Here is a 24,089-nt window from a genome sequence, read left to right as displayed (position 1 = left end):
AAATACGCACGAAAGAAAATTATGCGTGCTTTCATTTCAAAAATGTACATGACCGCATTAATTTGAAGTATAATGAATAATTGTCGATAGTCATGTTTAATATTTTATCTGATTAATATGATATACATATTTAATCATTATACATTTATTATAATGAATAAAAATTCAACTTCTTTAAGAATATAATAAATGATACATCACATATTTTTTTTTTCTAACATTAAGTGATATACTGAAGATGAACATTTAAACATATTCATTTATTATATAATATAAAATAAAATAGATATTTTTATACTTAAAAGAGCTAAGATACAAACTAACTAAATATAATTTTTTATAACTATAAATATTACTTGATTTTTTCTTAATTTTTATTCTGTCTTTTTTTGTTAATATATTACTTTAGTTAAACACCCTAAGGAATTATTCAGATTAAACATACATGATAATAACACCATTCTAGTTTAATAATTCCTACATATGTAATTCATAATAACAGCTTCTTTTATAACATATTGTAATGTTAATTACTATTATTATTAATACATGGATATATGATATTTTCGTTTTTACTGTCATAATAAAGCATAAGAAATAAAATGTACAAGTTTTGTGTTTTTTCTATTTTTATTTATATATTTAATAATTCATACAGTGGTATTAGTCAAGTTAGAGAAGATACATTTTAAACACATATAATTATGAAGAGATATAGATTACTTTTTTAAAATATGTCTTTCTTGATATTTCACTGCAAAACTATCTTACATTAAGTCTAAATATACTTCAAGAAAAATAAAAAATGAAAGCGTTTTCATTTCATATCATGAATTTTCTTAATTAACATATTAATCGTTTATTCATAAATTATTTCCCATTAATTCATTTATCATTTCTTTAATTACAAGGGTAATATTATATTTAAAAAATAAAAAAAAGATATATAGTTAATATAAATAAAGTGCTTATTATTACATGCAATAGAATATTAAAAGAGTTGAAATTTCACTATAAAGGAAACATCATTTAGAACATTTCTAAAGTAGTATAATTTTTTCTAAGATAATGAAAACACTAAAAAACTATACAAAAAATAATTCACAGAAATAAATATAAAATTACATTTTAAACTAGCGAACAAATACAATAATATAAAAAGTGATAGTACATTTTTGATAAAATATACATAAGTATAAGAAAATAAAAAATACATTGTATATAATTAATTGATGCTCAGATATTCATGTTATTTACAAAAGTTTTTATAATACATTAAAAAATGTGTTTACATACACCAAAATCTTACAATAAAATTTCATTATGCACAATAAGATAATATAAAATAAATTCATTATAATCATTATAAAAGTGTACGCATAAATCTACTGTTGTTTATTCGGTTACAATTATTTGTATTAATAAGGTAATATATAATTAAATCCTCACAGTTCTATTTAATTAAATAAAACACATTTATAAAAATATATATTATTTTTGTAAACAACCTAATACAATAATATGAAGAGAACCTATAACTAATATTATGAAAAGTAATAAAATATGCAACAAAGAATATTCACTGTAATATAACATTAAAAAACACTTAACAATTATAATAATTATATTACTAATTTAACTTCACTTATCGTGAAGTAAAAAACAGTTCACTTCATATAAGTAGTCATAATAAAATTTTTTTTTTTATTTCATTAATTATTCTTTTTAGAATATATTTAATTGAATGTTATATATATTAATATATTTGAAATGAAATAAACAATGATTTATATACAATACTAAATATATATTATAGGCCCAAAATATTTTACAGAAATATAATATATAAAAAAATGTAGAAATAATTTATTACTATCCTCGAAGTACCCTGAAATAAATGTTATTTTATGGTAAAACTCATAGAACATATAATGCAGATGAACAAAATAGCAGTGACATATATAGAATTGGGAAATATTATGATATTAATCTTCGAAATTTTATTACATATTCAAATGAAAACACGTATTATAAACAAGATTAATAATAAGATGTATGCTATACAGATTGTAATGTTAAATTTTAATTGATATATTAATCTATGTTTTTGTTATGCTATAAGTACAAAGGATTTCAAAAATAAATTTTATTAAAGGAGTTAGAATAATTATTAAATTTTTTTTTTTATTTTTTATATATAATTATAATCAGTTTATAGTAATAAAATATTTAATTTTCCTGCATATATTTAAATGTTAAATATATAAATACATATTATACCACGCTGAAAGTTCTAAGAAAGAAAGTAAAACTTTAACTTTCATATATAATGGAATGAAGGGAATTAATAGATTATTTTATAATTATAAGATATAATCTATTTATGGAATGTTACATTTACAATTAAAACAAAATTTTGAGTGGTACATTTTTAATTTACAAAATAGACACTTCCTTTCCGATAATGTACTTTCTTTTAATTAAATTTTAATTTTAGAAATATTCGCCACGTTCAGTTTCTTAATCAATATATATACTATTAAAACTTCTTATAAATATTAAATCAAATAATATGAAAGCTACTAAAAAAAAAAAAATAATAACAAAATAAAAGAGAAAAATTTATACCTTATAAATATTTAATACATATCTATTTACAATATTTTAGAAGTTCAAAAAGGATTACTAAATAAATATTACAATATAGTGGGTAATTTATATAATAATGCACTAAAATTAATTTATTTTTTTGTATAACATACCAGTACAATTATATCAGCCTCATTAATAATATAATAAGTATGTATATTTACTCCAGACCCTTTTTTAATTACAATAAAGTAATTCTGTGTTTATTATTATTAAATCATGAATTAAAAACTTTTATTTTATACTGTATTAACTGTGCAACCTCATTTTAATATTAATAAAAAATAAATAGGATATATTACTAGGAAAATTTTTCTTAAAATTTTATGTATGACAAAGAGGAATACACCACATAAATAAACATATTATATATTTCTTTCATTTATATAAATATAAAATATGATAACCCTTTAATTTTGGTTATTTAATTCACATAAATTAAATTCATTGGAATCTAACACTTCACAGATCAACGTAAAATTTATCTTTTCGTTATAATAATTATATATATCATTCTATTTCAAAAATTCCTTTTTATATAAATGAAATAAATATTTTTATTCATGAAAGTATGATTTTTAGAATTTATATATTATTACTGTTATTTTATTTTTTTCATTTATTTTTATGATAACTGTGTTAAATTGTATCGTAAATATAAAGGAATTTGAGAAAGTTATCCATGATAATCTGTATAAGGGAAGTACGGAAAATCCTAGAAAGGGATGTGATAAACATACGATATCTGAATTTACCAAATTGAGTCAAGATGTTTGTATATATTTATATCAAATAAGAAATTATCATAATTCTGATATATACAAATATTGCAAATACTTGAATTGCCGGATAAATTCAGAAGAAAAATATAAAAAGGATCATAGATAGTTTAATAAATACAATTAATTTTCATCCGAATTAGGTAATATATATAAGAAAAAATTCGAACATATTCTATCTGATATTTTACATAATCTAAAAGAACTAAATAATTATTATAATTATTTTAGCATATTAAACAGTCATGACGATGTACTAAACAGAAATTATTGTAAAAATATATATAATATTTATAAATTATATATTCAAAATTACAAAGAATGTCAAAAAAATGTAGAGGCCATTTTTGTGAGGAGTTATTCAATTTTAAGAAAGCATATGATATTAAAGTGCGCAGTGTGACTTCTTGTCCTGGTATACCACAAATATTACCTCCTACAAAAATAGATTATGTATTTTCTGTTAACTTAACCACTGCTATCTCATTACTACCGCCTATCATTTTATTCTTTTCATATAAGATTAATAAAAATTATACCTTTTAGTGTGAATATTCTAGCACAATAAGAATTTTCATTTTCACAGAATATTACCAAAATAAAACAATTATATATTTATGTGTATATACATGTTTTTTTTCATATTGATTACAACAATGAAATCATGGTTTAATAATCTCTTACGTACGAAAAAAAAATAGATGAATTTAACGAACCTGCAAAAATAAGAGAATCCTTACAAAATATAAATAAAGTAGTAGGCAAAAATCATAAAGGAAGTTTTCATCGTATAGGGTATCAAATTCAAGGAGATCCTTGATAAAAAATGTTACAGTTTATATTATTTTTAATAGAAAATTTAATACTCAGTGGTGTAAAAGTTACTTATAAGTGGATATTTATTAATAAATAAGATAAAATAAAAAATAAGTAATGTATACATGTGCATAAAATTTATAAAAAAAAAAAAAAAAAAGGTTAACATAAATGTAATACTACTGTAAGCGTCAGTAGCAGGAAAATACGCTTATATATGAAATTATCATTAGATTGAAAAGTACATAACATTAAAACATAAATATATATCACAAGATTGTGAAATAAATAATCATTTTCTTATATAATAATATATAGATAAGTTTATTAAATAAGTATTAAAAAAGAAGAAAAGAAACAAATGCTTAAAAAAAAAAAATAGTAATATTATTTTGCAAAATAAAAGAAGAAAATTCTAAAAACAAAAACACTATTCAGAAAATAAAATGAATATATATATATTTTATATAACATTAACGTTTTATTATCATTTATCTTCTTTCAATTAAATATAATTAAAAATTTAACGTAATATACAAAAAGTATAGAATTGTTGTTTTTATCTGGTATATATTCTATGCAACACTGTAACAAGGTTATTTAAACATAAAGTTAAGACACACGAATTAGGCTTAATTTTTAATTTTAATAGTGAAACTTTTAGCCGTTAGGTAATAATTCATAAATACATTCAAGCACTATAATTAATTTACCTTCTCTCTTTAAATACCCTTTTATACATATTACATCCGAAGTAGTAAGCAAATCTATATATGATAAATAAAAAACATATATAAATTTATTTTATAATTATAAAATTTCCGCTAAAGTAAATTATATAAGTGACAAATTCCATATATACTTTTATATTTCACTATTATTTACTGTATACAAAGGAAAAAATATGATACTTATTTTTATAAATATAATAGAAAGTAACATAATAATGCCTAAAGTAACAGACAAATTGAAAGGAATTATTCTTTTATTCAGGTCCCTAATAGAACTCCACAGTTATGATCTCCTTAGAACTAGTTACATATACATTATTATACATATTATATTTTAAAAAGTCAGGATCTTTTCTTGCTTCACGTAAAAATTTCAGATGCAGTTGTAATAATCAAATTAGAAATTTCAGAACAGATATTAATTTTAATTATTCTATATAACTATATATTATCTTGTTTCTTACCATATATCGACATATTTGCTATTAATTTAGATAGGGAAATTATTAGATCATACTTAATATCACATACTAAATAATAAAACAAAAAATATTTATTCTTGAAATTATATGATATTTTTGAAACATTAACATGTATATATTAAAAGAATAAATAAAAATATTTTTACAATAAGGAGGTACTCAATTTTATTTTTCATAACGATTTTTTTAAAGTAGTAAATTTAATATAGAAGAAACAGTTCATCATTTGGTTCAAGTTTCTATTAAATATAAAAATACTATTTTGTTTTTTATAATTTTTTAATCATTAATTTTAATTTGACCATATAATATATATATATTTACATTTTATGCTTTTAAAGGTAAATAACAAAAAAAATAAAAATATTAAGCTAACATTTCATTCCTAATTAATTTATGTAATATCAACTTAAAACATTTTCAACAGAATTGATCTATATAAACTATTTGCTTAGTTTACCTACAAATTCAATATATTGATAATTTATTTTTTATAAAAAAAATAATTTTATTAATAAAAATTTTCTTCTATTTACATATTAAACAAATAATATTTAAATTAAAAAAATTATTTTACAAATTATTTTACATATTGAAAAAATATTTTTAAAATACAAATTCTATATCATAAAACTTTTTTTTTTAAGAATATAAAAACTAATATATTACAATTATCTAAATTTTTGAAGTTTATATTTTTGTTATTAACAAAGAATTAACTGTATATTTTATAGAATGCATAAGCTAATAAAATAAGGTAGAATATAAACAATACTAAAATCAAAATATTAACAATTATCCCTAAACTCATAATTCTATTTTGGAGGGATAATATCTTATTATATATTTACATTTATACAATGCAAAAAAAAAAATATTAAAATATATATTAAAACGAATTAAAATAATATATGTGATATAATGTATTTGCTATAAAGTTTTTTTTTTTTGAAGAATAAATACTATGTTTTCTTCCATAATTAAAAAATGTATATATATATATAAAAGAACTGTTTTTATTTCGTTTCATTATGTAATAAACAGGATATATCTATTTTTAATTTTAAACGAATAATTCATTTTTTTAAATCACTTATAAAATATATATTTAAAACAAGAAAAAGATAAAAAATTAAGACTATTAATTGAAGTAACATTAATTAACAAATAATATCACTAAAATTATATAAATTATAATTTAATATATTAAGTTACATATATATATTTTTTTCAAAAAAATTTCTTTAAATACGGAAATTTGCATATGAAATATATTTTTAGGTTGACATTATAACATAAAACGAAAAATGTTAAATCATTTAATATAACAAAAAAATTTTATATTCATAATTATACTTTTTCGAATTAAAAAGAACAGACACATTCAGTTGAACTTACGAAATATAACCAATTCTATATATGTTATGTCCTTTAATAACTTAAGGAATTATACACCATAACTGTTATAAAAGTCTTTATGAAAAGGAGGATATGCCGTATTAAGTATTTCACGTTTTTTATTTATTATCTGTACAAATTTTATAATTATTTTGATGAGATAAATAATCGCTAGTATAACTATGAATGTTAATATACCGAATCCCAGTGCTGTTGAATTTAAACCAATTTTATCATATATATTATAAGTAATATTTTCCAAAGACTTTGTTTCTTCTAAAATAATTAATATTATTCCAATTAGTCCATGAAAACTCAATAAAGAACAAAGCGTAGATCCTTTTCCTTTTATACTGTCTTTTAAAAATTTTAAATCAGAATTTGCAGAATACTTGACTTAATTTTTATAGTACATGCTATCCAAAATTCTTTTTCCAGAACATGAATTCTCTCTGTTGCACAAATAAGACCTGTTTTTCCTAGATTGTCCATATTCTACTGCAATATTTAATGAACGTTCATTTAGTGGTTTATTTTTTCCTTTATATACTTTTTCATTATTATACATGCCTTCTTTTTCGTATTCTCTATTATTTGGTTTCTTCACTTTTATCGATACAATATTTGAACGCCTTCCCTGTTTATGCTTTGCTAGTAAACGATAAGTTCTTGTAACCAATTTTATATCATTATAGTTTTTCTCATTCAAACATTCATTATAGATCCTCTAAAAAAGCAAATATCCATGATATAAAAGTATAAGTAATTTTATTCTACCAAAAATTATTAATAAAAAGATACCAAAAAAAATACGTGTAATTCATATATCCTTATAAATAATATTAGCGTACCATATTATTGTAAAAATAACATGTCCAAGTTAAGAGAAACAAAGTACATATTTTAATATAGAAGTGTAACTTGCATTTTTCTTCCATGACATAGATTTTTAATATTAAAATATACTCAATGATGAAAAAAGAAACAATTATATAACATACTTTTACTTATAAAGGATAGAATATTTATTTTTTATATTTTACTTTCTTATCTTTTTTTTTTCATATAAATGTATAATTAAAATATTTATAACTATTATTCTCTTTACAATATAAACAAAAATAACTTCAAAATTTTTTTAACGAATTTTTAATACTGTTTTTAAAATACAAACATTCGTTAAAATAACTCAGTTCGCATTCATTAAAAATTGTTCAAAATCTGTAATTTAATTATGCAATATAATTTAGAAATTCAATAATTCTTCCATTATTCCTTTAAAAATAAAATTAAAAAAATATATTTTTCTTTAATATTTAAAAAAAAAAATGCGTTTATTTACAGTATAGATTATAGAAAACACTTTGTTATAAATACTTAGAGAGAATCATTACTTATATAAATTATGAAGTCATATTAATAAATCTAATACTAAAAATATTATATTTTGAAAAAATATTAATATTAAATAATATTAAACATTATAATAATATAATTCAAGTAAATAATAAATGAAAAAGGAAATAATTTGTACATAGCTTCGTGTTGTATAAATTATAAAACATGAAATATACATTATCTATTATAAATTAAAAAGATAAAATTTATCAGATACTGCTCTAATATTTAAAAAAATATATAATTTGACACTAAATAAAAGCATATTTATTTTTATTTTACTGGCACACTTAAAATTTTTAATTTTTTAGTAAGCATTAATTTATATCATATTTTATAAATGAAGAGTTTAAAATTAATATACTTAATTTCTTCCTTTTTTATTAATAAAATATATATATTTAAAAAAATTATAAATATTTTTAAAAAAAAATAAAATTAATGTTCCTACAAGAATATTACATATAATAACATTAATATAAATGAATATGAATGAAAAATATTTACAAATAAGTATAATATATAGAGAGAATTATATGTATATGACAAATAAAAAAGAACAACATTAAATTTACTAAAATATATAATTTATTAATTTTTATATTGTTATATTCACTAGAAAAGTATTCTTTTTCATTTATTCTTATACATATACATAATATCAGGATATATTTTAAAAGTTAAGAATAATAATTCAACGTAAATATATAAATATATTGTATTTTATTTAAAACACAACAGTAAAAATATAATATTCTCAAGTATTTCTATTTCCTATGTATAAATTTTTCTGTATCCATGCGTATGATAACTATAGAAATATGATATTCACAAAAATTATTGTAATAACTAAAATAAATATTTATACTATTTTTTTCGCAAGAACATATTATTATACCCAGGAAATAATTAAAAAAAGTTTTAAAAAAAAAAAATAATTAAATTTAAAATATTATTTTTGAATTTACAAAAAAAATTAATCTACAGAAACTAACAGTGTTACGTTTTTGATGTTTTAAATTATTTATACTTTTTTCCTGACATATAAAATGGATTATTATTTATTGTTCTTCCAATGATCCTATTATTTAAGAGTTTTAGTTATTAATTCATACTAAATACTTCCAAATAAAATATTATTTAATTTATTTTAAAAATTTATATTAAATCTTAAATAATTAGTAAAGTATGTTTTGAAAAATTAGAATATTATATAATAAAATCCTGCTAAACGTTTACTTGTATATATAATTCATTAATTTGATGAATAATTGATGTTGTTAAACATATTTTCTTTTTGTTTATTAATAATTTATATATTCTTTTCTATATTATTTAAGTTTTTGTATTATGAAAGAATCATATACAAATAATTTAAATTCTTTTTAATATATTTAATTTGCTCCATCCTAATTATCTATGTAATGAGAGAATTATACATACATACATACATGTATTTGAGTAATATTTATTCAATTCAATATCAGATACAATATTATTTTCTGCATCTCCATCTTCTAAATATGTGATTAATTCTATTATATTATACTTTTAGTTGATAATGTTTTCAAATCTATAAATGTATGGAGTAATTCATATTTCTTCCTACATCAATTTCGTGCAGAATCTAACAGATATATTTTTACATTTATAAAGAGATATTTACTTCATTTTTTTACTTTTTCCAGGAATTCATAATTCTTGAATATTTTTAGTATTTAGTTACCACATTTATTCTTCCATATTTTAAGAAACTGAACAATAATAAGTAAATATAAAACTAATTATTTTAATTAATATTTTGAGTTAATAAAAATTCACAGATATATTCATGTATAATTTTTAATGTTATAAACTTGTATCATATCCATTACTATATTGGCATTTACTTTTTTAATTTATCGATATGATCCTTGTGTTACACATTGTCTTCATATATTACATAAATAATAATTCATTTATATAAGTTACGCAAAAAAGAAAAGTTTTAAAATATTTTAACTTAAATTTATTTATATTTGATAATTTCATAATTGCATATATACTTATAACGTTCCTTCCAAATTTTTATTATCTATAAACCACAATTTTTTTATATATGCGTAATAGTTCTACAAATAATGGTTGAATTATATATTTTACAAGCAAATACATTTAAATAGTCCATTATATACATCATTATGGGACTTTCTACATTATATTTATATTAGATATTTTCTCTGGAACTAAAAATTATTTTTATTCCTTTATACTATTATCTATGAATGATAAGATAAAATTTACAGTTTATTTTAAAAAATAATATATAAAGAAATTTTTAACTCATACATTTAACTAAAATATATATTAATAATAAAAAATATATATATAATTTACATCATAATTATAACTTTTATATGTTATTAAAATATAAATTATAAATTGTAGCACGTAATATTAATGTTTTAGCATCAGAAATTTATTTACACTATAATATAAAAATAGAAAGAAAAATATTTCCATTGTTAAAGAATATATGATATAAACACAGTAAAAATTGAAACAATATATATATTTAATTTTTTCTAAAGTATTAGAAGTTATACCATCATTCTGATTTGAATATTTGCATAATTCATATTATTTTAAAATATCAAATGCAATTCTGTGTTAACTATTTATAGTTTTGCAGTTTTCTTATATGTTTATATTGGGAAAGTTAAGATTATTACTCAAATTGTTGTCGAATAATTCATATACATATTATTCTTCTGTAATATATAGTTATATATAATATACAAAAATTATCTTATTCTGCATCTTCTTCATTTTTACCTACAGATGAATTAGTACAGAATATAAATTTTTCATCCCCTAATGTTAAATCCAATTAGAGCACAGCATAATTATTGTTTTTCTTTTCACGAAACTGTTCTGATTTTGTAAATGATTTTTTAATACCCTATAAAATGAGAAATTATTTAACATTAAAGGAAATTTCAGTAAAATTTTCATGTCTTTTTTTTATCCGAGTTTCACATACAACTTTCACTTTTACTGCTTATTTTCCAAAAAATTTAGAATCAAATCATTTTAACAGATTAATTGGTAGACACCAAAATTTTTATAATATAATACATTATAAACACATTTATGCATATAAAAAAAACACAGTTTTCCGGAAGTAATTTTATATTATCCAAAAAATGAAGTAAAATAATAATGTATAAATGTTAACGGAAATCTAAAACACACTTCATGAATCATAATAGATTCTTTAATTATAATTTGATACATAAATTTTTCTACAAAAATGTATTAGTCTACGAGTTTTTATTTTAATAGATACAAAATTGCATTTTGAGGAGTATATAATATTAAAATGTTATAATTTAATTTGTTCACAATATATTGAATAAATTCAAAATTTCATATTTATGTTTATTTCAAATATAACTATAACAAGTATTATATGTGAAGCTTTAACTAAGCATAAAATAAAATCTCTGTACTAATTCTTAAGTATAAATGAAATATATATATCATTTTTCTAATATATTTTTGCCTCTAATATGATATTAGAACCTTATATTATTATTAAACATTAAAATAGGAATTATTCTTTTACGTATAAGAAATAATAATAGCGTCTTATAATATTATGGTTATTTAAAAAAAAAATTCAATAAAGAAAGAGCATTATAAAAAAATTCAATTAATAATATTATTAAAAAGACAAAAAAAAAAATACATACAAATAAATATAATAAGATAAAAAAAATGAATGAGTTTTAATTATACTATTTTTAGTCATGCTTTTTTCAATTATAGATATTTAATAGAAAAGTACTTCTTCCTCAATTTTGTATGTTTTTTTATATCTTTGGTCTAGATCATTTGATAACCTTTGTAACACTAATGAAATGAATTTCACTGTTTTATATTTACTACATTAAATCTCCTGTCAGAATACCTAAATATACGCTTTATTAATCTTATTCATTTTATTTGCGTATTAAATTAATCTATATTAGTCCTATATCTTTTTCTCCTTTTTCTAATTTTACTTACATATGATCCAGAGGGGATAAACTAATTAAAAAAATAAAGATGTAAAACATATATATTATTATTATTTTACAAATATAACATTTCAAGTAAAATAAATTATTAATTCAAACTTATAATATATTCATAATACGCAATTTAATTAGGTATTTACTTTTCGAAAAAGCAAAAAAAACAAAATTCCTCGAAGCATTAAAGCAAATACAAGGAAAACACGGGAAACAATGTTCTTTAATATATTAAAGTTTGCGCATACAGTAATAAGAGAATGAACCTGAATACCAGGAAATATATTTACTGATGAATTGTCAACTCCAGTAACCGCTTTTCTTTTATGCATTACAGTGCGTGTATATTCTATATTTCTTAATTGATGAGAGCGAGATTTCTCTTATTTTACTACTACTCCTTTAACACTGTCTCCTTCCTTATTTCTATCTTTTTCCCCTTCTATATTTTTATCTATTCCCCGTTTTTGTGATTTTTCTCAATTATCTCTTTCTTTTTCCTTCTCACGCTCTGGCTCTCTCACTATTTCGATTTCTACTTTTTCTTTTTCTTCTTTTTCATTTTCTACTATTTTTCTTTCTGTTATTTCTCTATTTACTTTATCGCTTTCTTCCATTTCCTTCTCTTTCACTTTTTTAAATGCTTCTCTTAATCCTTTATAGGATAGTAATACTCCACACTTAATAATGTTACCCGTAGAACCCTCTTTTTTCTAGAAAATCTGCTTTATGCAGCAATTTTATGTACTCGAAAATTTGGGGGTTAACTTCCACTTGTTTTTTAGGATCAGCTTCCATCTTTTCCTTGCTAAATATGCATTTAACTTTTTCATCTATTCTTTTGTAAAGAGAAAATATTTTACCTATTGTATTGAGAATGGTAAAATCACTTTGGTCCATATATGTTTCACTTTCAACTTTTTTTGAATCTTTACAGAGGGGGTTTTGAAATCGTGCTGAGTCTTCTCTATATATCTGAGATTCTGCTGAATCTTTGCTGGTAGTTTTCAAAACTCCTGATGAATCTGTTCTGATGGTTTTATCCTGAGCCTCTCCTAAATGTATTTTGGACATTATATCTTAAGCTTTATTTTCTGAATATGTTCCCAGTGCTTTTGTCTTTGCTCCTGAACAAGGATTCCCAACGTTCTCTAGTTGTCCATTAGTTCTATTTCCATCCCTACAACTAGGTATACGTGCAACTCCTGGGCCAAAATTACAAAACGTCTTTTCCTTCTTATCCAGTTTAGGACATCCAACAATATAAATTGAGTTCATAAACTCTTGTTCAAACTTCTTATCTAATTTTTTTTCAGATTTTTCATCTGAATCAATACTTTTTAGTCTATCACAATTTCCATTCGTTTGGAATTCTAACGCAGATAAGAGTTTACATGGATTAAAATGTTCCCATATTCCAAAAAAGAATTTGGATAGCTCTTTATTCCACATATATAACAAGTATACCTATCTTGTTTATATAGACTATTAATAAATTTAAGATATTTTTTATATTTACTCATGTTAACATTATTACGTGTACCACTATTTTTAAGACTGGTATAATTTTTAAAATAATTATACAAATATTTATCTTCTTTCCATACATAAAAAGTGCCACTTAGATGAAGATTACGTCCCAATTCTGAATTATTCACATATAAATTTTTCATAATTCATTAGTTTCCAAATAAAGAAAATAGTTATAATGATGGCGTGTGTCTTCTTCATCTTTGAATATATCGGATAATTTTTTTAAATTCCTCACAGCTTTTACACATATTTTTTACATCATTATGATCAACCTCCTTATATTCGCTTTCATAATAAATTACAATGACTTCACTATTTAATGCTCAATATATGTTATGATAAGTTAACTTTTGTAAAATAACCTCCTGAACTTATGATAAACAAAGTAAATTACATAAATGAATATATAATTTTTTTAAAGATGAAACCTTTTTTATTTATTTAATAATAAATTTCACATATAAATAATCTGGTATAAATAAATATTTTAATAGATATTGAAAATTCACCAGTTGATGGTAAGGTCCTTATATTTAATGTTATTTGAATTGAAATAATTAAAATATTGAGGATCTAAATATTTAAGCATAAAAAATAGAAAACATAATATATTAACATTTTATGCATAAATTTGTAATAATTTTTAAATCTTAAAAAAATGTATTCTTAAAAACAAATTTTTAACTGCAATTTAAGCTTTTATTTTTGTGGGCTCATTAATTTCAAAAAAAATGAAACCCCTGGTTCATAAAAAAAAAAAAAAAATGAATTTTTTCAAGTAAAATAATATATTAAATAAAAAGGTATTATTATATAACCTTTAAAATTATAAAGAAACTATATAATTCTATGAATGATTCAAAATAAAATAGAATACTTCTAATTTTTACAAATATGAACTTTGTAAGATAACGCTTATTTAATATTCTCACCTTACTATTTATAATATTTTTCACTGATAATTGTTTTACATAAATATATAATAAATATTCACATTTACATATAATAATATATTTTAAGAATTCTTATATATGCAATTTTAATTGTCCCATTTAGATCGTTTTATGTGTTATATTAAATATTAGTAACTTTTTTTACAATATTAACTATATCCATTATTTACATATTTAACTTTTCTCAGTTAAAAGTAAATGCGATAAATCATTAAATAAATATATAATAAATAAATTCTATTATATTATATGAAAAAATTTTATCATAACATATTACAAATTATAATTGTATTATTTGAAAAATCCTTTTATATTTTGTCATTACAACATAATTTCCTATATTTCTAATTATTCTATGAAATAGATAACTTAAAATTTTTAGACATCCATTATATGATTATAATCATGTTATATATTAATTTTTTTTTTTTTTTTTTTATATTATTATATATATGTACATATATGAAATAAATAAATAATACATTTGGAATGTATTAGTAATTTAAAAATTATGAGAATTATTACCAAAAATAGATAAAAAAAGTATGATCAAAATTTTATATATTTGCAAAATAGCAATAATACACTACAGACATAGTTTAAAAAACTTTTAAAGTATACACTCTATAATGAATCTTTAATATACGTAATTTTAATTTTCTTTCATTTGTTAACAATTATATAAATAGTTATTAACATATTTTGGAATTATACACTTTAAAGTAAATCATTTGTTTTTCTTCTTTATTATTAAAATATTAACACTTCATAATAAAATATTATTTGAATATAATAAGAAAATGCTAAATAATTATTCTTATAATATTTTCGTAGAGGTATATTTTAATCTTCAGTTATTATATATACTTCATATATACAAAGTACCTGCATTACGATATTTTAATCATTTCAAAATATTTAACGAACAATTATATATAGTTTCATTGTACATATTTTAGACTATATCACTGTAGTCAAAATATATATTTTTTTAATGAAGATCTATTTTTTCCCTTTTTATTTACATCTAAGAGTAATTAAGTTTAATGATATATATATATATTTTTTACGCATTTTCACTTAGTTTTTACTGTAATAAAAAAATACTTATATTTAATTAGAACTGGAAAAAAAGCACATAAACTATCTTGTGTATTTATTAACATTCGTATTTAGGAAACATTTGTAATTAACGTATAAGTTGCAATTATGTTCTAAATCAAAATAAGAATTATTGTTTTATTTATCAAGTGTAATAAATTTAATAATGACATATAACTTATAAATTTTAAGATAAATGTTATTATACTTATCTCATACTTGGTTTTAAAGAATTATATACCATATTCTATTTACTCATGTTTACAATTATTAAATGATACTATATTAAGTACCATTTTATCCCCAAAAAATATATTATTTTTCTTGAATGATTTTTACTTTCATTTTTCTTTGCTCACAAAAAAAAACCTGAGATAATAATTATATATAATCCTATTATAAATATATAATGTAATATGCAAAAATTCTTTTAAAATATTTTATGTATATTTATTAAATATGTTACATTTTTTAGATTATAAATAAAAGTATATAAAGTTAAATAAGCCATATATTTTAAAATATTATAAACAGAACACTTTTATGAAAATTTTAATAGCATCTGAATATATATAAAATGTATTATTAATGCACGTTATATTTATAGAAAACACTATATTAAAATAGAAAAAGTGCCCTTTTTTATGATTAATGGGTTTAATCAACTGTGGTGTACATACTTTTATATTGGTAAGATGGTAAATATTGTACAAATAATTATATACATAACAAATAAAAGAAATGAATAGAGTAATGCTAAAATTAGTATTATAAATAATAATATGATATATATCTTATGGTATAATAATATGAAAAATTAAAGAAAAAATAAAAATGTAAACATAGAAGTAAATTTTAAATGTAATAAGTCTTAAATTATATTTAAATTATGTATAAACTTCTTCTCAACTTATATTTCATTATTATAAAAAAATAAAATCTTAGAAATATTTATCTTTTAACAAATAGATTGAAAGTATCCAATTTTGATCGCATGGAATTGCGGTTTAAAGGTTTCTGATTACCATTTTTGTGTATTGATTAATGAAAATGCTGAAATTTCTATGAATATAATTTTGCATACTTTAGAAAAAAATATATACATATACGTTCATTCATCTCATACATGTTTTAATGAATTATACTGCTATAAGTCAAAAGTATATATTATGTAACTAAAAATATTTTAATTAAAATTTATTATAATATAAAGCGAATAAAAGTATATATATTTTATAGAAGTAATAAAATTAACATAAAAGTAATTTATCAAAAAAAATATATTTTTTTACTGTTAAATTTTAATACTTCAGTTATGGGTCAAGTATTACGGGTTCCTGCTATTTTATATAGTATGCAACATATGAAAAAATTAAGATGATTACATATATGAATTCATAATATGATGATATTATATAACTTCATATATAAAAGACAAAAAAAATAAATAATATATGTGATTAAAGTTCTATCATTTTATCAATATAGAAATTAAATTAATGTGATTTGTCCAAAGGAACAGACATATGTCTCTACAATTAAATTATCTATATTTCCTTATTCATATTATATAAGTTTTAATTATTAACTTCTTTACATTGCTTATAGATGTACAAAAAATTACTCAATAATGGGCTTATTAAATGATGCTGTAGACATATAAATCAAATTATCAATACATCCGTTTGATGAATTCAATTAATATATAGGAATTATACTAATATAAACTAAGGATATAATGCCTTTTAATAAAAAAAACTATATTCAGACATTTCTGTTGTTATTGGTACATTAAAAAAAAAATTTCTACGAAGCTTTATAAGTTATTGGGCAATTTTAATTAGCTCATTTAAAATTTAAGAAATATTTTTAAGTAATTTAACAAGAATAATAATGCGTACCTTTTGCGCTTATTATTATAAAGTAGACAAAAAAATCTGTATTAATATACTTCAGATAATGATCCAATAAAAATTGTTTTACATAAATATGAAATATTCATATTTCTATTTTTCATTATTATAACATATTATTTTTTTTAATTGAATTCAAAATGTTCGAAAACTCTAGTGGGCATCCACAAAATAATTATGAAATATTAGACCATACAGAAGTACTAACTCTGAAAATGTATGTACTGTTCTTATTTTAAATTGTATTACCTATAAAATATGAAAAAACAAAAGAAAAAAACATAAATAGCCATAGAAATATCTGTATAAAGGAAATGACCAAGTGAATCATACATATTCTGATGGCACAAGGTACTATATCATGTATCATACTGCAAAAAAGTCTAATTTACAAAAGTTCAATTATAGGAACTATTGTACATATATAAAATAACGTCCTTAAAATGTTAATTGATCTTAATTTTAAAAAGATACCAAAATATAAAATAGTTTTGAATAAATTTTTTTAATACAAAATTGCAGTAGAAATAGTACATAAATATCATTCTAACGATAAAAGGTATTTATATAAAGAATACTGTAAACTATTATAACAAGGTAAAAAAAAATATATGCAAAGAAAATATAATGAATTTATAAAACTTTATATGTAATTTAGTAAAGTTAGAGCAAATATGAAAATATGTTAGTATTAATTACATAACCAATTTAAATGTTATTTCTCAAAAATAACATGGCACATGTAATAATTAATACGAGAAATGCATCCATATAGTGTGTATACATATAACGACAATTCAATAAATAAATATGCATGATTTGATCAATATGTAACTCAGAAAAATAAAAATTTCATTAAATTTACTAAGAACTGACAATAATAAAAATATATTATATGTTAATATAGAATTAATTCATAAACAACAATTTTTATACGATGATAGCAAACTCCAGATTTGTAATACCATGTGTGAGACTTAAAATATAAAAGATCAATGTTAGAACAACAAAATTGGATATTAAATAAATTAAACATAGAAGGGCGATATATAATCAAATAAGATTAAATGACATTAATTAAAACATAACAGTAACATTACATGTTGTACAATATGATAAATGAATACGTATAATTTATGGTATTACATATCGGATTTCATATAAATCTAACTTCCTCTCTATATAACATGTTCCTATTGTATATATATACATATATATATAAGAATATATTAAAGCAAAAACTTATGCATAATAAAATAAAATATTCTATGATATTTTTCATAAATATAATTCTCTAAAAATGGGTGAACTATTAGTACACATTAATAATAAGCTCCAGAATCAAATAATGCGAATTATAATATATATATCTTAACTCCTTATAACATTAACCACAGTTCCTAAACTGTACATTTACACATATTTAACAAAAAAGAATTATATTAATCAGAGTAAACTATATCATACAATATGGAATTGCTTTTATGTGTATTTCAATATTCAAGTGTACCACTTTTTCACATATATTCTAATACTGTATTATTATATTTAATGTGAAATATTAACATATTTAACTTAACAATTTTTACATTAAATATTATACTTCAAATAAATAGTCTATATATTCATGTGACTATAATGAAAAAGCCAATATTTCTTATGAATTTTTATTAAATTTTCGTTACTTATATGGAACAGTGATGCATAAACAACTTGATCTTAAAAAAAGTCTTTTAATATATTTTAACCTGATAAAAGTATATTAATGAACAACAAAAATTAATTCATATATTTACAATAAAAAAATGATAATTATTGTAAAATAAATATTTAAAACCATTTTCTATATAGCTCTTTCCATATACTTTCAGATATTCCACAAAATGGTATCATATATTGTTTTACCATGTTTTGCCTATCATAATATTAATTAGATATTATTTTCATCACATAAGTGTAACTTATATATTCACATATAATTTAAAAAAATAATATCAGAAAATTCCATGAATTATTTTCATATATTTTTCCGAATGTATTTTTTTTAATCAATATAATTTTAATTAGTAATGATTTAAAAAGTTATCAATCAAAATAAATATTTAAAGCATAAGAGCAAGTAAATTGTGCAAGATAAAATGCAAAAACTTAAAAGAAATCAAGCATGAAAATTTTCAATATCATATTTTAATTAAATATATATAAATAAAATAACTTAAATGTTTTATGGAAACAATTAATCACAATATTTTTTATCAGCATTTTTTTTTTTTTCAATTATACACACCAATATTTATCACATACATATAAATTTCCATATAATCACTAAAATTATAAATTACATTCTTGCATCACAACAAAATAACTAGTTTTGTTAGATATATATATATATATATATTATAATATTTCTTTTGTCAGATTATGTCTTAAATTATAAAACAACACAACGTCTTCTTAGTATGGTAAATTGCTATTTCTCAATATTTTTAAGTTCACGAATTGATAAAACGACCTAAAAAACACAAAAATGAAGTGAAAATGACAACACTTCAATATTTTGATTTGAATATTTTGAAGGAATACTAAAAAAAAAATAATTATTGGCCTTTAACTTGTATTATTTAATGTAATATATTTATATATATATATATATTTTTCTAAATATATGAAATTATCTTATTTTTTTTTAACATAAATTCATAATATATTAAACTTTCATTTTTATAACCACATATAGTACATTTAATTTGTTGTTAATATAATCTAATAATTTTTCATTTATTTGAATAATTTCCTAAAATTTTTTATATAATAATTTATATTATAAACATAAGCATAATTAATTAAAATTTTATTCCTTACAATATTATTTATATTTAATAGTAAAAATAGGAAAAGACAGGTAATACACATGTATAAGCAACAAAAAAAATATTTTTTTTAATTTGGTCATTGAAATAATATATACAGCAAATATTTAATTTTTTATTGAGATATTTAATATTGATTATTTGTTATATGGCCGCTTTAGTAGTATATGGGCATTACGATTATAGCATAAACTTAGAATAATTCATATATTATTAATTATCATATATACATGTACTCTGTTAAATTATGAAAAGTATTAAAAAAATAAATATATTACAATAATAGTTTATATAAAGAATAGATTATAAATGTAACGCAATTAATAAATATGCACTACCAATATTAACACTTATGGTATTTATAAATAATCAATTTTTGTAATGTACACAAAAGGCAAAATAAATAATGTAAGTTCACACGCGTGACAATTTTTATGTGTATGTATAAATAATTATAACAAAGTGTAACACATAAATAAAAATGATAATTTTACAAATGAGTTCTCATATTATCTATTAATCTTACTTATATATAATTTTCCATTGTTCGTTGCTTTTCTTTTTGTTTATAAATTATATATTAATTTTAGACAAATTTATATATTTTACTATAACATCAATATAACATTAAGATATATCTCCATATCTAATATATTTGTTTAAAGTGTAAATAATTATCAAGTTCATAAAAAAATAATAATGCATTCAATTATTTTACAACTTTTTACTTAAGATCTCATGTAGTTCCAATTATATAGTTTTATTTAATGTATAAAAATTTAAATATAATACCACTAAGTTGTAAATTATAATTTTTCGTTCAGATGGTATATACGTACTTGTATGTAGTAATATAATCCCATAATAAAAAAGGATAAATTTGTCTTCTAATATGTAAACATATATGCATATGTTATGTTTCACCGCAATTTAGTTATACAAAGAGGAAAAACAGCCATAGCATAAATTAATGGTTAGATAGTTTCTCTTAATTTTTTATTCATTAGGGAGCTAAACCTCAAAGTCAAACATTAAAACGACTATTATGAGGAATTTACGGAAATTACACAAAATGTTATAAGTAGGTTATAAATATTGAGGAATACATAAAATGAAAATGATTTCATAAAAAAGTGCATAGACTTTGGTTTATATCTCATTATTAAAAAAAAATTTTATGAGACAAAATATGGTTTAAGTGAATGGTAAGCATATTATGCAACTTTAGAAGTGCACTTTAGTAATTCTTTTCAAAAGTAAGGAGATTTTCCTATAATTTTAACAGATTAACTTATACACTTTTTTGAAGTAAAACATAATATTAACCTATTTTGTGTAAAAAAAAAAGAATATCATGAATATATATATAATATTACTAGAGATTAAGACACAGGAGTGGTAAAACCCCCTAGAACAATGTAGTAAAAGTGAATTTTGCAAATATCACAGTATAACTTTAGCATAGTAGATTGAACATAATAAGAATTATTCCCATTAACATAGAAATTTTATAACTGATTACAATAAAAAAATTCCTGCTAATAAAAATACATTTACAAAGGGTTGCAATGTATTAACAAATCTTTATTTTAAAAATGTAACTAATCCTTACTGAATCTATTATATTGAAAACTTTCTTCAAAATCAAAATCTGTCTTCCCAAGAATATATAGGAACACATAATGTAAAAAAAAAAAAACAAAAGTGATAACGACCTAGGTAATTCTGAGATCGAAGGAATATAATGATACAAATCCAAAAGGCATAAACCTGTATCAAAACACCCAAAATATTGAAATCAAGCCTCTTTACCTAATTCAGGTAAATCCTATGAGAAAATAAAAATCTCGAAAGTTATGTATTCAGAAAATACAACAAGAACTAAAAATAAACATAAAATACAACCTTTTAGTCTCAATAATGGCTCATCTGTAAAAGATACATCTCAAGAAACGGAGATCCAGGTAATGTCTAAAATTAATACTACTTGTATTTTTATACCTAATAAAATTCTCGTTAACAAATATCCCACATCCTGAACCTACTTAATTTATATTACGAATACAATAACTGTTAATCAAGATCCAAATTCTGAAGATATCCCATGTTCTTTTGTATCTGAATCATCCACTTTTCCTTCAAATACCCAACCTACACAACAAAATGCAGTTCTTAAACCTCTAATTGATAGCGAAGATGCAGAACTTACAGTTATTGATTTTACCACACCTTTTCAACACAATCAAGATTCTACTAGTGAACATTCTCCATAAAATAAAAAAATTACACATATTCTTTCTTATTCCATATCTGCTGATTCTGAAATTCCAGATATTAATCAAGTCTTTGTTCAAACAGAATCATCATTTTCATCTATTTCTTGAAAATTAAGAGAATATTCATTACCCCTCCAAATTATGGCAACTTTTTGAAGAGCACCCTATAATTAAGGATTTTGAATCTTCTAATGGTGAATATCCCCCTATAACACAAAATTGTGCTGATATTTATACATTCTCTGCTGAACCATATAACATTTGTTCTACTTATAATTATCATTTGTAATAACTATATTAAATATTATATCTATTACAAATGCAATTACAAATGATAATGTATCATTTTTATTTCCAGGAAAAGCCAACTGTTTTATCACCCGATATTGCACATAAAAGAAATCTATCAAAAATACACATATCAACTATTTTGATAATCTTCGTAATTATGATTGTATCTATCCTTTTCTATTAAGGTAAAATAAAAGTTAAATATTAAAAATATAATTCTTTTTTTGTTTATTATATTAATTTCTTTTATAATATTATTTCTTCATATATTTTAGTATATTTTCATGGGATCATTATTCAGTAATAAAAAAAAGATTAAAAAACAATTACAATATCGAAAAATACTAGCAATACCGTCAAATTTAGAAAGGATGAAAAAATATTCGACAAATGATTATTTAGAATATCCACAGTATAATATTCCTAAGGATACTGAGATATAAGATAATGAAGAAACCATAAATAAAAAAAAAATCTCGTCAACATAACAAAGTAAATGATATAATCGTTCCAAAAAAAAAAAAAAAAACGAAAGAACGAAGGTCATTATAGAAATACATATGCAAGTATTGGAACAATACATAAAAGAAGAATGGAAACACAACAAAGGACAATTTTTAGAAATATTCCTAGACGATTTCACAAAAAAATATAAAACAGATACAAATCAAATGATAAAATAATAAAAGTAACAATAACACAGAAAAAAAATAATTCTGTGATATAAATGGATAGAAAGGTGCAAACATCTTTCTAAAAAACTGAAAAAAGTATAATGGCTTAATAATTTGAAAAATGAATGGATAAAGGAACAACAAGCTTACCTAGAAAAATAGAAAGAATT

General features: G+C 20.0%; 2 protein-coding genes and 1 pseudogene across 3 annotated transcripts; 1 reads left to right on the top strand and 2 right to left on the bottom strand.

Moving 5' to 3' along the window:
- Nucleotides 1–7,252: 7,252 nt before the first annotated feature.
- MKS88_003448 (uncharacterized protein) lies at nt 7,253–7,793 on the bottom strand (the record flags this gene model as incomplete). Its single annotated transcript, XM_067216539.1, has 2 exons — nt 7,253–7,582; nt 7,707–7,793. 2 exons carry the CDS (start codon nt 7,791–7,793, stop codon nt 7,253–7,255), a joined length of 417 nt encoding a protein of 138 aa, XP_067073176.1.
- A 4,994-nt stretch (nt 7,794–12,787) lies between these two features.
- Nucleotides 12,788–13,760, bottom strand: MKS88_003447 (annotated as a pseudogene). Its single transcript has 3 exons — nt 13,442–13,760; nt 13,003–13,363; nt 12,791–12,956 (listed from the first exon to the last, which is right to left on the bottom strand). Coding segments are annotated over exons 1-3 (846 nt in total).
- Nucleotides 13,761–22,534: 8,774 nt separating this feature from the next.
- On the top strand, nt 22,535–23,688 carry MKS88_003446 (uncharacterized protein; the record flags this gene model as incomplete). Its single annotated transcript, XM_067216538.1, has 4 exons — nt 22,535–22,667; nt 22,761–22,934; nt 23,113–23,239; nt 23,547–23,688. The coding sequence occupies 4 exons, from the start codon at nt 22,535–22,537 to the stop codon at nt 23,686–23,688; spliced, it is 576 nt and encodes a 191-aa protein (XP_067073175.1).
- Between the last annotated feature and the right edge of the window lie 401 nt (nt 23,689–24,089).

The sequence above is a fragment of the Plasmodium brasilianum genome, chromosome 10, assembly GCF_023973825.1.
Source record: "Plasmodium brasilianum strain Bolivian I chromosome 10, whole genome shotgun sequence".
NCBI classification, from domain to species: domain Eukaryota; phylum Apicomplexa; class Aconoidasida; order Haemosporida; family Plasmodiidae; genus Plasmodium; species Plasmodium brasilianum.
Note: the sequence above shows the minus strand (reverse complement) of the source record. Positions and strands in the feature narration are given on the sequence as shown.